This window comes from Ambystoma mexicanum, chromosome 3q, assembly GCF_040938575.1.
Source record: "Ambystoma mexicanum isolate Mex_15411 chromosome 3q, UKY_AmexF1_1, whole genome shotgun sequence".
Taxonomy (NCBI): Eukaryota; Metazoa; Chordata; class Amphibia; order Caudata; family Ambystomatidae; genus Ambystoma; species Ambystoma mexicanum.
Genome location: NC_090926.1, coordinates 465,553,935 through 465,568,171, shown reverse-complemented (window position 1 = coordinate 465,568,171; position 14,237 = coordinate 465,553,935). Strand labels below are relative to the sequence as shown.

The 14,237-nt window shown below is 49.7% G+C and overlaps 1 protein-coding gene across 1 annotated transcript in view; it reads left to right on the top strand.

Annotated features, from left to right (window-relative positions):
* Nucleotides 1-14,237, top strand: part of IK (IK cytokine) — a 433,474-nt gene that overhangs the window by 50,889 nt on the left and 368,348 nt on the right. The window contains exons 4-6 of the mRNA XM_069654229.1: nt 1,248-1,307; nt 1,577-1,744; nt 2,190-2,304. Of these exons, the coding sequence (XP_069510330.1) occupies nt 1,248-1,307; nt 1,577-1,744; nt 2,190-2,304 (343 nt within the window). The remainder of the gene's footprint in view (nt 1-1,247; nt 1,308-1,576; nt 1,745-2,189; nt 2,305-14,237) is intronic.

The following is a 14,237-nucleotide window of genomic DNA, read 5'->3' as shown; positions in this document are numbered from 1 at the left end:
CTGGGTTTTGCAATTTATTTTTCGCCCAGCCAGGTTTAATCCCAAGGCTGACTAAGTGTGCCTCTGTTTTTGCATGCTCTGCCTTAAGGGCCCTTATATGGTGTTCAAGTCACTAGGGTGCTGGTGGATTGTTTTACATGTCTAAATTGGTTTCATAATCCATTTCACGTGGCTAGATCATTTTTGACTCCTTCCAGCCCCCAGCCATTTCACAAAATAGTTTGCCCGTTTTCTTTAAATATCAGAGGGTTCACATGACTATCCCTTATTTCTCTTTCTGTGTGTTTGCGAGGAAGGACCTTTGTCGGCCTGTATCTGAAGACTGCGGGCTGTAGTCGACTTGAAACCAGTCCAGACTGACATATGCTGATGCCTGTCTGGAATAGGGTGGATTAATTTGTTTGAGGAAGAATTTTCCACAACCCTCTGGTGATGGATGTGTAACCATCTAATCTAATGGTAATACAGTGTTTGCAAGCAAAAGCAAAGTCCCACCCTCCAGTGGTACCTGTAGCAGAGCAGTCCAGCTAAACTTCAGGAGGCAGGAAGATTGGCAGTGAAGTACTGTTAGTCCCAATGGTGATCCCCTCCCAAAGTATTTTTTATTGGCCTTTGATTTATAGGAGTGCTCTTTTTCTGGTTCATTGTACAATTACACCACTCCCGTATTGCCTAAGGTTTTGCCTTACGGCTCTGCTACACTGCTTTGGAGTTTGGCTAGACCTGCCCACTACCCTGTTCACTAACTAGGGTGGCATCTCGGAACCAGCCCGCACGGATGATTCTGAAAATCTTTCCTAACAAAATGAACACTCTATCGCTCGCATGTTACTGCATTTTTCCATCTAGGAAACTTAACTGTACTCTTTAAAGAGTTTTTACTTAACTGATAGATTATGGTACATTTATTATATAGTTGACTTACCTGTGCGAGTAGTGATTTCTTGTGTCATCTTTATTTATATAAAGTTTATATATACATATATTTTTTAAAGTGTGTGGACATTCTCTCATTTGGTATTAATAAAATGTGTGCACTGTACCTTTTAACAACCATACCCCTTTCCCCAAGAGATTGACCTTATCTGCTCTGCCACACTATCACTTCTGTACTGTCAGTAATTTCCCTCAAGCTCACCAGGCTCTATAAGGCAGAAAGATGCACCTAAAGACACTCACTACAGGAATTAAAGAAAACCTCCCTTTTCGATTTATTAGTAACTTACAATTGTTTCTCATTTTCTCAGAATGCCCCGGGAATACAATGAGGAGGAGGATCCAGCCGCTCGCAGGCGGAAGAAAAAAAGGTAAGTGAAGCAGTGTGTGAGTTGCCTTGAATTTCGTGGGCGATCAGGCCTCTTTTATGGTAATGTATTGGACTTAAAATAAGTGACTTTGTTTATAAATCCTACAGAAAAGTGTTACTTCATTTTATAGGGGACATTAGAAACTTAAACTACTACTTTACTGTGCTCCTAGTTCATAGTAAACTTGCAGAGGACAATGGACGTAGAGGAGGGTTGGATTTTTGGAAGTTGAAGCAATGACTCAAGTTATACTCTTGCCTTGTCTGCAGTTACTATGCCAAGCTGCGTCAACAGGAAATTGAACGAGAGCGTGAGCTGGCAGAGAAGTATCGGGACCGAGCCAAGGAAAGACGTGATGGTGTCAACAAGGACTACGAGGAGACTGAGCTCATCAGCACAACAGCAAACTACAGAGCTGTGGGGCCTACAGCAGAGGCGTAGGTGTTCTAGCCAATGTCTTACCCTCCCCTGTAGCAGCAATCTAAGCCTAGTCATTTACCATTACTAGTTTGGTGGGTGATTCTCACTAATCCTTCCACGCCCTTTCTCTTTAATCCCACCCCCCTGTTCACAGATGGTGTGCTTGTACCTCACTAATCACAACTGGCCTGCATTTGACCACTGCCCATTATTTCACTTATGTAAGTGAAATAATGTAGCAAAGGAAAAAGCCCTGTGGAATCCTTCCAATGTATTAATCGGGAGCAATTCATTATATGTGCCTAAAAAAATTGCGGTCTCATTTTGAATATTCCCCCCCCCTCCAAGACCACGTCCTTTATACTTCTAGGAAATGGACCTGGGTTGTGACTCAGGTGGAAATGCATCTCTCCCTCCACCCCTCGCTTCTTCTCTTACATTCCATATCTTTTACTGATTTAGGGATAAATCTGCAGCTGAGAAGAGGCGGCAGCTGATCCAGGAGTCCAAGTTCTTGGGTGGTGACATGGAGCACACTCACTTGGTGAAAGGTCTTGATTTTGCTCTGCTACAAAAGGTGAGTGAGGGCCTGATTGGGTCGAGGGTGGGCGTCGAATTATGTGCAAAGTGTGGTCTAAGAGCATTGAACCATTACAACCCCCACATGAGTAGAGGTCCCTCTTCTTCCCATTAAGTTTTTCTGATTGGTGTTTATTAAGAGGGATTTTGGGAGGCCAACCTATTTTGGTGAACAGGATAGAAACTGATGTCTAGCCAAACCCAATCAAGGTAGGTAGTAGATTGGTATGCTTAGACTCAGGAGGGGTGTGGAAGTGGTTTTGGGCTACAATGAAACCCACTGAAAGTACTCCAATAATAATTCCAGTTAAACAAAAATGTACAATGATTTATTTGCCATTTAAAATGCACAATAATCAATAAAACCTCTAGGTCAGTATTGTCACTTAACTACTATAGTTATAGAACTGGGTGAGCTCCCAGTCCAAATCTTGGATAAAAGGACTCCACCTGCATCCATTCCACATAACGACATAGGAGCCAAAGCCACTATGAAGAAATGTAGCTGCTGATGACCAGCATCAACTCCAGTGAAACTCTGCTCCTCTGTCAATCTCGGGTAGACCCTAGTCTGTGCTACAACCCCTGGACCGGTGGGAACAACCAATCCCAACCACTGCTGGAGGATCCATGCCTTCTGAGCCTTCTGAAGGGTATGTGGACGAACCAGTGGCCTGACCAGCTCTCTCCTGGCTACTCCCCTGCAGCCGTTGCCATTTTAAGTACATTCTTGGAACTTAGAAGTCTTCACCATGTGCTATAAGTCACCTGTTCCTGCAATGTCAGCCTTCTAACCTCAATGGAAGCCATGCAGGACCTGCTTCTTTGTTCATCCATTGAGGATTGACTGTCACAGGTGTTGGGTGGAGATTTATCATTTTTAAGCTTCATCCCCTCTCCCAGTGAGACCCCCAGCACTCTTTGCACGACTTCTGGACCTTTTTCTTTCTATCCTGAATGATGGGAGCCTTTTTCCTCCTCATCCATTCTTATTTGCTCTAACATTTGCAACTCTGTTCTATGTGTTTTATCTTTACTATGGAGTCTGCTTTCCCCCATACCGATTTAAAGGCACCTGTTTTCAACTTTTGCAGCACACAGCATTTTATGTGCAGTGTTGCTGTGAACCTTTTGGGTTCTCCTTTAAGGTTCTTTCTTTACCCTTACTAACTACAGTTCCTAAGGATAGAGGGATACTTTGAATCCTTCCTACAACTGTTAATGTTAATAGGGCATGGCCTGGGCCCATGTGGTGAGGCTGTGAACTTGTACAGCTCCCATCCTGATCTTCAATAGATCCTGATGTGCGGCGGTGGGCATCCCAGGTCACACATCCATTCAGTAAACTGGGGGGGGGGGCACCAACGCCCGCGTCAGGACTAAAATCAGAGACGCTGGATGGAGTGAAGGCGGTTGGAAACTCAGCCCTGTGAGGGAGAAAATGCCAGACGGGGCCAAGCTGTAGTGAAGAGGTGGAGGTGGAGGAGGAGCGGAGAAGCGACCATGGAATACAGCGGTCCCTGCCTGACTGGTGGGTCAGAACTGCTAGAGGTGCATGGAGCGGGGGACTGCCAACCCCTCCGTCCTCCTGGCTACTGCCGAACTTAAGCTGGAGCGGGAAGCACCGGGCCCTGACACACGCAGTACCCGAATAGTGGAACGAGCGGGCCGTTCTCGCTGATGGTAGGACTTAGATGCTGCCTCACGCCGTTGGAGCGCGGCTGACAGTGCACCCCACCCTGGGAGGAGTACGGTGAGGGGACCCGGATCAGACCCAGGGCGAATTGCTGGGTCGCTGGATACCTGGAAGCGACCCAGATTAAATGCAAGAGAAGAGTGGACAGCACGGATTGCAGGACCCGGGCGGCCTCGATTTCCCTGGCATTGTTTGAAATTGGGGCCGGCTGGGAGAGTGCTTGGTTGGTGGAACAGTTGTGCCGCTGAGTAGCGGGTAATCACCGAGACCCTGGGGCCTCAGGAACTGGGCACTTGCAGTCAATAAATACCTCGAAAACCGGAAGGGGCAGCCCCACCTTCACTCATTTTTAGTGGCATATCAATTGCTAGTATTGAATAACTAAAGACTGTATCATTCGTGCTTATGATATCCACCCTGTGAAAGAAGTGGAAGGCGCAGCACTTTGTGGGAACTGGCACACAGCTGTGCGCGACAGAGCAGCCCCCAGCCCAACTTCTGGTCACACACACTGAGGGGGTGATCGGCTCCGTGGGCTGGCTGAAGAGTGGTAGGTGAGCAGGGCCTATGTCCCCGGTCGACGATACCTGTCTTGGTGACCACTGGGAGTGCACCTGACAGTCATTGCAAGGAGTGGGGCGGCAATAGGCACCACCTGTTGTTTGGCGGCTACAGAGTTTGCTGGGTGCTGTAGTTGACAACGGAAAGGGCCAGCGGAGTTACAGGGGCGCAGAGGACTCACGACGACACTTGGGGTTGCAGGGCTGCCTTGGTTGTTGGTGGTGCGCCTGGGTCTGGATTGGGATTTTGGTCACGACCTACTCGGCCCTCACTTGAAGCATGTCCCCTTCCAAGGACCAAAGTAAATCCACAATAATGGACTCATTTAGCAATGCAAGCAAGCCTCGGGACCCTGCGCAGACTGCCCCAGTGCTGCAGACCGAGGCAGGGGCTTCAGGCACGGGCACCCAAGGAGACCTGGTGCTGGCTTCAATAGCAGCACTGAGATCCTCGGTGGAAACAAAGATAGACGAGGTCAAGGTAGATGTTTAACTGCTGCGGCAGGACCTCTGCAATCTAGCTGAGAGAGTTAAGTCGGCTGAGAAGACCTGGAAAGTCGGGTCAGGTAGCTGGAGAGAAAGAACCCCACCTTGGCTCTGCGAGCGGAGGTGAGGGCCCGTCGAAACAATGCCAGGTTGCTTCGGCTCCAAGAGGGCCTCGAGGGCTCAAACCCCACTCCATACGTCGAGAACTTAATGCTACAAGAAGTCTGTCCTGGGAACTTGTCTCAAGGATTTGCAGTTGAGCGAGCTCGTCATCTCGCTGCAGAAGAGGCCCCCACTGGGGTGTCATAGCAAAGATCTTTAATTTTCAGGACAGGGAGGTGATTCTGAAATACTCCAGGGAAGGAGGTGAGATCCAGCGCGACAACTCCAACATTGCCATTTATCCAGACTACACACCAGCTGTCCAGAGGGCCAGGAATTCTTTTGTGCCGATCAAAGCGAGGCTCCGGCACCTCGATGTTAAATATATGCTTATCTATCCGGCAAGGCTAAAAATCTTCTATAAGGGCAAAGTGCATTTCCTGGAGACCCCTGCAGCGGCTAACATGTGGTTGGAACATAACAATCTGGTCGGCGGAGAGGAACCTAACACCTGAGGCATAGAGTGCCGCTGCTGAGGCAGGACGCCTCTGTTGGCAGAGTGGTGCTCTCTGTGTACCGGATTATGAGCCTCCAGCTGAAACCTTGTGTATAAGTGTCTATTTGAATACTTGTCACTGTGAACCTCTGTGTAACACCCCTACAGCTCACATTGACCCTTCTTGAGATAAGCCTGGCTGCTCAACACGCTTCCAACCTGTGTAGTACAAGCTTATACCAAAGGTTGGGTTCCTATTGCCAGGCGGTCAGGCTTGTTGTAGTGCACCCAAAGGGTACTGCATACAATCTTGCTTAACACTGTTGGCAGGCGGTGAGGATCTATTGTAGAGTTGTTACACTAAGAATTTACTCGGCTTTTGTTCAACTAAAAACCTTCAAGACTAAGCTCCACTAGAAAGCAATTGTAACATGGCAAATATGGATAACTTCCGGCAAAAAGCCCTGATCTTTTTCACAGTGGAGCAACTGAAAGAAATGTGTAAAATCAGGAATCTTCCTGTTACAGGAAAGAAAAATGGCCTGTCGCACCTACTAAACCAGGAAATGTGGAAAATGATAATGAGGATGATAATTCAGAGTTTAACTCTAATATTGTTGAAGAGTCAGAGGAGTCTTAGGAAGAGAGCCCCTCTTTACCCCAACAGGCCCTTTTGCCTCAACCTGTATCCACAGGGACCCCACAATGTCCATCACTGAGTCCAGAAATTAGACTTGATTTAGAATTCAAAAGATTACAAATCCAAGCTGAAACCAAACATCAGGACATCAAACTAAGGGAAATGGAAAAGCAACATGCTCTTGAAATGAAGAAATTGTCTCTTGAAAATGTTTCTATCTCATAGTCTTCTAGGTCTTCCAGTCCAAAGAGACCTTGCATGCCTAAAGAAGCAGTGAGTGTATATATGATGTGAAACATCATATTTTGGATTGGTTGGGTGCTTTTGAATATAACTATGGGATTCAGGGTTTCACAGGGAATCAGTTGATTCCTTGGCTTTTGTGTAGGCTCCCCCAGGTTGCAACTGATGCTGTAATGGAGGTGGGGGAACTTGAAAGATTGAAATATGAAAATGTGAAGCTAGCTTTGATAGCTAGATTTGGGGAAACTCCTTCCCAGTACCTTTAGAGGTTTAGGATCCTCAAAAAGACTGATGGTACCCCTTGGGCTACCTGGGTGTGTCAATGTTTGAAAAACGTAGATGGTTGGGTTAAGGGTTACAGAGTGAACTCCTTTGAAGGAATGAGAAATCTATTTTTTGGTGTTTATTTTTGATGCCTGCTCTCCTGAGCTGAGACAGTTCTGAAAAGAGATTTACCACAAGAAGCTAGCAAAATCTGCTGACTTGTGGGTTGCCAACAGGGCTACTCACAAGGATTCTGGGGCCACTCATAAAAAGGATGAGGGGGGGGATTCCAAGATGGCCGTCGACTGGTGAGCACCGCGGCACCTGAGCTGCCTGATCCGCTCTGGGCCTGGCGGGTCCCAATAGAGGCATAGGAGCAGCGAATGGCCCTCCCCAGCTGATTTCGCCTCCCCCTTCAAACACCCGGCGGGCAGAGTGTCGGGCGGACTGGGAAAGTGCAGAGAGCATGGGTAGCGGTGAGGTGAGGGCACCGGAGCAGCTACGACAGAGAGCAGGCACAGACACCCCGGAGGCGGCAGCTTTGCGGTCCATTGCGGGTCCCTACCTGACATAATCTGAGGGCTCCCAGCACTGTATAGAAGCTTTCAACAACGCTTGGGGACCCCCGCGGCGCAGAGCATCGGAGGTGGCGGGCTGCCCCCACCTAGAATGCCACGCAAATCGAACTGACCGGTCGTGCGGGGGACACTGCTGGCGGACCGTGGAGTGGGTGCAGCCCATCACGGAGGTCGGCGACTGGAAGAGGTAGCAGCAGCCAGCCCTAGGGGTGTCCCCAGGTGTAGGCGAAAGCACGAAGTGCTCAGGCGGAGGGGCTGCCCCGGCCCTGCATGAAACCGTGCCACTAATCGGGCCCAGAAACAAGTAAGGAGAGTGGAGGGGGGGGGGCCTTCGAAAAGCTTCCCTTGGTCGCAGGCCTCACTTGGCCACATCTAGAGGGGGGCACACCTTAATCAGAGTTGCCAGCCAACACTCGGGACCATATTACTGTAGGGAGATTGGGGCCGGGGGCCCTCAGGAAGTTTAACAGCTAACAAAGCCAGAAGGCGATTCCCCCAATTGGGCCCACTGTGACCAGGCAGGTGCTGCCCTGCGTTGGAGGAGCATTAACTCTAGAGGCGAGGGGAAGGCACCCCGCACCCGCCGCACCTAGCGGGACACACAATCTCGCCCGATCCGCCGGGCTCTGGGGCTCGGACCAAGCTGAAACAAAACCTCTGGGACTCCTGGACCCACTGAGGCCTTACCGACAACTCCAGTAGAGGGTTCTCACTAGAGGGTGCCGCGCTGGGAGCCCCCTAACCCACAGTAACTGCATGCCAGGTCTTTAGGGACATTTACTGTATCCGGCCAAAAAGCGCCCTGCTCCACCAACACCAGCTGGATCAGTGTGGGGGACGAGAACCCACGCCAAAACCCAGGGTTGAGGACAGCCGACGGAGGGTGGCGGTGCGGCACCCGGCAGTACCCGTTCAACGCACCAACACCAGCCCATAGACTTTTACAGCCAGGGGTGTCCGGATCTGAAATTACCCCCTTCTAAAATGCCAAGGAATAGATCCAAAGGTCCTTCGTCTGCGACAAAGAGCATAAAAAAGACCCAGGATGGGTCACTCACCAGAATCTGGTCCAGGGAGCCCGACGCGGAGGGCGACTCTCACAGGGAACAAGGAGCTGGTGACACAAGTCAGGACTCCAGCCATGGCCCCCAGGATGTGCTGGTCACGCATGCAATGCTCAAACAATTCCTAGGAGAGATGGTGGACAAGATCACATCAGCAGGCCAAAGGCAGAACCCTGAGGTAGGATCTTGCTGAAGGACTTGGAGAAATCAAACGGGATATTAATAAAATAGAGGAGCTGGTTGACACTAATGAACGGGCCATACAGGGGATGACAAACCTGTGACTGCAGGCTGAGGAGTTGGAGAACCGCTCCAGACGAATCAATATACAGGTTAAAGCCCTACCAGAGGCCATTCAGGCCCAAGATCTCACGTAAACCCTAACAACCATATTCACGGATCTCCTAGATGAGGAATCGGGCTTAGATGTCCAATTTGATAGAATTCACAGAGTGGGGATTCCCCGGGCGGAGCCCGGCGCTAGGCCAAGAGATGTCCTAGTGGCATTTCACAGCTTCACGACAAAGAAGATGATATTGGAAAAGGCTAGAAAGGCGGGTCGCATCACCTACAACGGATCTGAGATCTTCCTGTATCAAGATCTACACAGGCGACTCTGGCTAAAAGGAGACGAATGTGGCCAGTTTTGACGCATCGGAGAGCACAATAAGTTAGGTACAGATGGTCTCAGCCGTTGGGCTTGATCTTCACCTGGCAGGGCAGGCAACACGAGATCACGACATGCGAGCAAGGCATGGATTTGCTGGGAATTGAGGAGCAGCAATCGGCAAGCGCTGCAGAGGCACCACCACCCAGTGGACCACAGTAAGGTTCAAACGGGCAACGAAAACTGACCACCCCCCACCATGACACAATGAGCCAAAAAAAAACATCGCTGTCGGTCAAAACGGTTTGGCAGAGAGTCCCACTGGGTCCAGCCTCTCTAAAGAGAAGAGTGGTAGCACGGCGAGTCCGGGGAGGGCACTCTCTATATAAGGATGGGGCACCGACACAGGCAAAATTCAGTTTCACAGGAAGGCTATTGCGGCGAAGCGGGGGCGGGGGGGTTCTTGGAATGGGATGGGTAGATCCCGCGTGGCTCAGGACTGGGAAAAGCATTAGAGCTCAGCTCTCGTCGATACGACACGGGGGGGCTGGGGAGGGGCACTCTGCCAGCTGAGTTCTCCCAGGGGGTAGGATGGTGGACGTGGGGGGGGGGGGCCAAGGCTTATCCGGGAGGCAGAAATCTTTTAACAGGCGCACTGAATCGATCAATGAGCTCCCGACAACAGGAATTACCATAGACCCAGGCTACAGGACATACCAGACACACTCCAAATTCTTCATCATCTTCTATCATGGGGCAATCGACGTTGCTGTCCCTGAGCGTAAATGGGTTAAACTTGCCACTCAAAAGACAAAGTGGAGAGGTTTATACGTAAGGAAAAGCCACACGTGGTCACATTACAGGAAACCCATATCCAAACTCAAGACTCACACAGAATTAGATTTTGGGGATACACTAGATTGCTTCAGGCCACTCAGCCTGCCAAAAAAGGGGGGGGTGGTCATCGCTATGAGAGATGGAGTAGGCCTCGCAGAAGGATTCCCAGGGAAGATACCTAGCAGTGCTGCTGGAGGACAGGAGGGAGGTCTACACAATCTCGACAATCTATGCACCCAACATGGGCCAAGACCCCTTTCTAATAAAAGCCCTCACCAGACTGGGCAATTTTGCTGCAGGCCGCATCATACTAACCAGAGACATCAGTATGGCTTGGGAACCTCACAGGGATAGGAGTAGGCTGGTATGAGGCTCACATGGCAGCCCTCGGGGGGACCTAAAGACGAAAATAAGAGACCTGGCACTGGTGGATGCTTGGAGGGAAACCCAGGAGAACTCTCACGGATATACATTCTACTTGCACGCACACAAAACCCACTCCCGGATCAACTACGTCTGGGTATCTAATTCTCTCTTGGGAAACTTAGTAGACATCACACTAAGTCCCATCGCGATATTTGATCACGCTCCCATTGTTTTGGCGATAACCAGGCCACGAGGGGCACCGGGTCTGTGGAAGTGGCGGTATCCTACATCACTATTTAAGGACGCTATCCTAGTTAAGGAAATTGATCAGGAACTAGAAGATTTTGTAACACATAATATACCTGGGATGACACCACCACAGACATGATGGGACGCCCTCAAACCACGATAAGGGGTAAGATTATAGCGATCAAAGCGAGAAGAGAGTGGGAGCTGAGACTGGAAGAGGAACAGCTAGGTAATAGACTTAAAGACGCAAGGGCACGAATGGCGGGGAAACAATCGAGGGCCATTGAAGGAGAGCCCAACTAAATCTCATCCACACCAGGGAAGCGGAAAGAAACTTATCACGCCTACGTCAAAAATGTTACATTAAGGCGAACAGATCCGATCGATTACTTGCCAGAGCGCTCAGAAAAGAGGAGAGGGACAATAGATTTTGAAAATCAGGGGGGGGGGGGGCTGCCCAGACATACACCACTTCCAACAGTGAGATAGAAAGGGAGTTCCGTCACTTCTATACAAATCTATATTCCTCAAGTAATCCAGAATCTAGAGCGCATGAGATGTATCTAGATTGAGTGAATCTCAGGTCCGTATCGAGGAGAAAGGGAACGGTTGAAAGAGGAAATAACCATAGATGAGGTAAGAAGGGCGGTGTCTACCCTGGCAACTAATAAATCCCCATGCCCAGATGGGTTTGTAGTGGAGTTCTACAAGCTACATAAGTAATTCCTAATTCCCCATCTCACTAGACTATTTAAATAGGGTCTACCAGAGCTCTGCCTAAGTCAATGGAGGAGGCAAAGGTAATTCTTATACAAAAGAAAGGCAAGGACCTGGAGTTAAGCGGGGCGTTTCGCCCAATAGCCTTAATAAATGTGGACGCCAAGATACATACTAAGATACTGGCGTCCAGGTTAGACGCCATCATGCCCACAATAGTTCGGTCTGATCAGGTGGGCTTCATAAGAGGCCGCCAGACCACTGACAATGTAAGGAGAATAGCTCATCTGACTGAAAGTGCACCGGAAGAGGATCCCGGCTCTCCTCCTGGCAATAGATGCTGAAAAGGCGTTCAATCAGGTGGAGTGGAGCTTCCTCTTTGCCACGATGAACAGGATGGGGTTCGGTCCCAAATTTATGGACCGGGTCATGGCCGATTATCAAAATCCGACCCTCAGGCTGGCAATCAATGGTCGAATATCCGGCCAGGTGATGGTGGAGCGTGGTACAAAACAGGGTTGTCCGTTCTCTCCGCTGCTGTACACCCTCCACTTGGAAGCTTTCCGGGCAGCGATTAGGGTGGCAGCAAACATAAAAGGCATACCGTTCGGGGGGCAGATGCATAAAGTGGCCGCCTTTGTGGACGATTTACTTCTCACGCTGATAGAACCAAAGTCATCTCTCCCAGCGGTCAGTGAGGAGCTCGACCGCTTCGGACTTGTGGCCGGGCTGAAAATGAATCCAAACAAGTCAGAAATACTCCGCCTCGGACTGTCGCCTTCCACCGAGCAGCATATCAAAAATGCCTATTCCTTCAGATGGGCATCTAAGGATATTAAATATCTGGGGGTGCACCTCACTAAGACCGTGGGAGAACTCTATCGGGCAAACTATCTGCCCCTGATGGAGAAAATTAAATCAAAATTGGTTGATTGGGGGCTGCTAAACATTTCCTGGCTGGGATGCATTAACGTCCTAAAAATTATGGTTTTGCCACAGCTTTTATACCACTTTGCTGCCCTGCCAATTGTAATCCCATGTAGCTACTTCAAAGCCCTTCATAAGGTCACAAGTCAGATCACATGGAACCGAAAGAAACCGAGATTGGCGGCATCTGTTATGAGAACCCCAACCTCCCTGGGAGGAATGGGGGAGCCCGACTTTAGGGCATACTATTTCGCAGCTCAAATTAGAATCCTTAGGGACTGGCAGAAGGACGATTGTGACAAACCATGGCGGCCAATGGACAGAGCGTTGGTAGCTGGGCATCTAGAGGGAATGTTATGGAAACCAAGGGTAGACAGAACCCCTCAAATGTATGCAAGTGATATCACATCGACTATAGGGGAAGCATGGGACACTGCAGTGAAGTGGGCCCACATCACCACATTCCCCTCCCTCTATACCCCCCTGTTTGAGAACCCACAATTCACTCCGGGTTGCAAAAACATGGGATTTGATGCATGGTACCGGGGAGGATGTCGGATGATACGCAATATGTATTAAGATGGCACAGTGAAGGACTTTGAGAAGTGCAAGTCCGATTTTAACCTAGATGAGAGGCACAGGTATGGGTACATACAACTAAGACATTGGCTGCCCCACCCTGAATTGAAGCAGGCAGGCACACAACCTCTAACCCTATTTGAGAAATATCTGGACATGCACTCCGGGGACAAGGGTTTAATGGCGGCAATATACATACACATAAAGGAGGGGCAACCCACCAAGCAGAAATTACATGAGGAAATGGGAGGTGGAAACGGGCACCGAGATAGGAGAGCGGGACTGGCAACTCCTGTGGGCACAAATACCGAAATTAACTAGGTCTCTCTAGATCCGCGAGATCTAGCTAAAGCTGATGGTCCAGTGGCATCTAACACTGGTCAGACTGAACAAGATCTATCCGCACTCTACTCAGGGATGTTGGAGAGACTGTGGGGGAGTTGGCACATGGGCCCACATATGGCGGGAATGTCCAAAATTTGACACGTTCTGGGGGGGAAAATACATCATGTGGTGGTGCAGACACTAGGGAATGTGGGGAACAGGAACAGGGGCCTGGACATGATATGCTCATAGACAGAAATGTGATTGTTAGCATATGCCACACCTAGATGGAATTCTCAAGCTTAGCCCGCGTTGCATCTAGATGGAAATATTATTGTTAGCATATGCCACACTCATATGGAATTTCAGAAATGTGACTGTTAACATATGATTCTCAGCATGCACCACACTTAGAATTCTGAACCTAGCTTGCGTCGCATCTAGATAGAAATGAGATCTCACCTTGCTTTTAATGTTGGAGGGGGTCCACTGTGCCCTCTGCAGTGTCTGTGGCGCCACCGTCACTTGAGCGATCCCGCGTCCTCAGCCTCGGAACTCTCTGAACTTCCGGTCGGCTTCTTTTTGTCCTGCCAGAGGATTCGAGTGAAGGGCAGCAGGGGGGCCCGGCCGCTGCTTGCACCACTTGCCCGTTGCTATCCTCACTGCATTGTTCTCCCAGCTCTGGGGGCTGCAGTGTTTCTCTCCCATTCTTCAGCATTCTAGGACCACCCACCAAGGCCGCCACACTCCGCCTCTGCTGTCTTTGCTGTTTTCTCCTCAACCCCTGGGTCCAGAAAGACCGGGGTTGGACCGGGGGAAGACTTGTTGCTTCGGCCACCTCGGGGGGCGAGGGGGGCTGGGGAGGTATGTCCGCCTTGGGGCTTTTTGGCCTGTGAGGCAAGGAGACGGACGCAGAGGCGTTACATCGTCTGCGCCCCCTGGTGGTCCTTCCGACCCCCAGCTGTTTTACTGGATTCTAGTACTGTTTTATTTTAACCCTGGAGTGAGTGAGACCTTTTACTCACTCTCTCGTGTTTTTACCTAATTTGGATTATGTTTCCTCTGTTTTTGGAGTCTGACAAACCCTTTAGGCATCTACTTTTTGTCTGGTAACACACAGCATCTTCAGTGCAGTGTCATAGAGAAATCCTTTAGATTTCGCATGTGAGGCCTACTGTTCTCAAGAATAGTAAAGT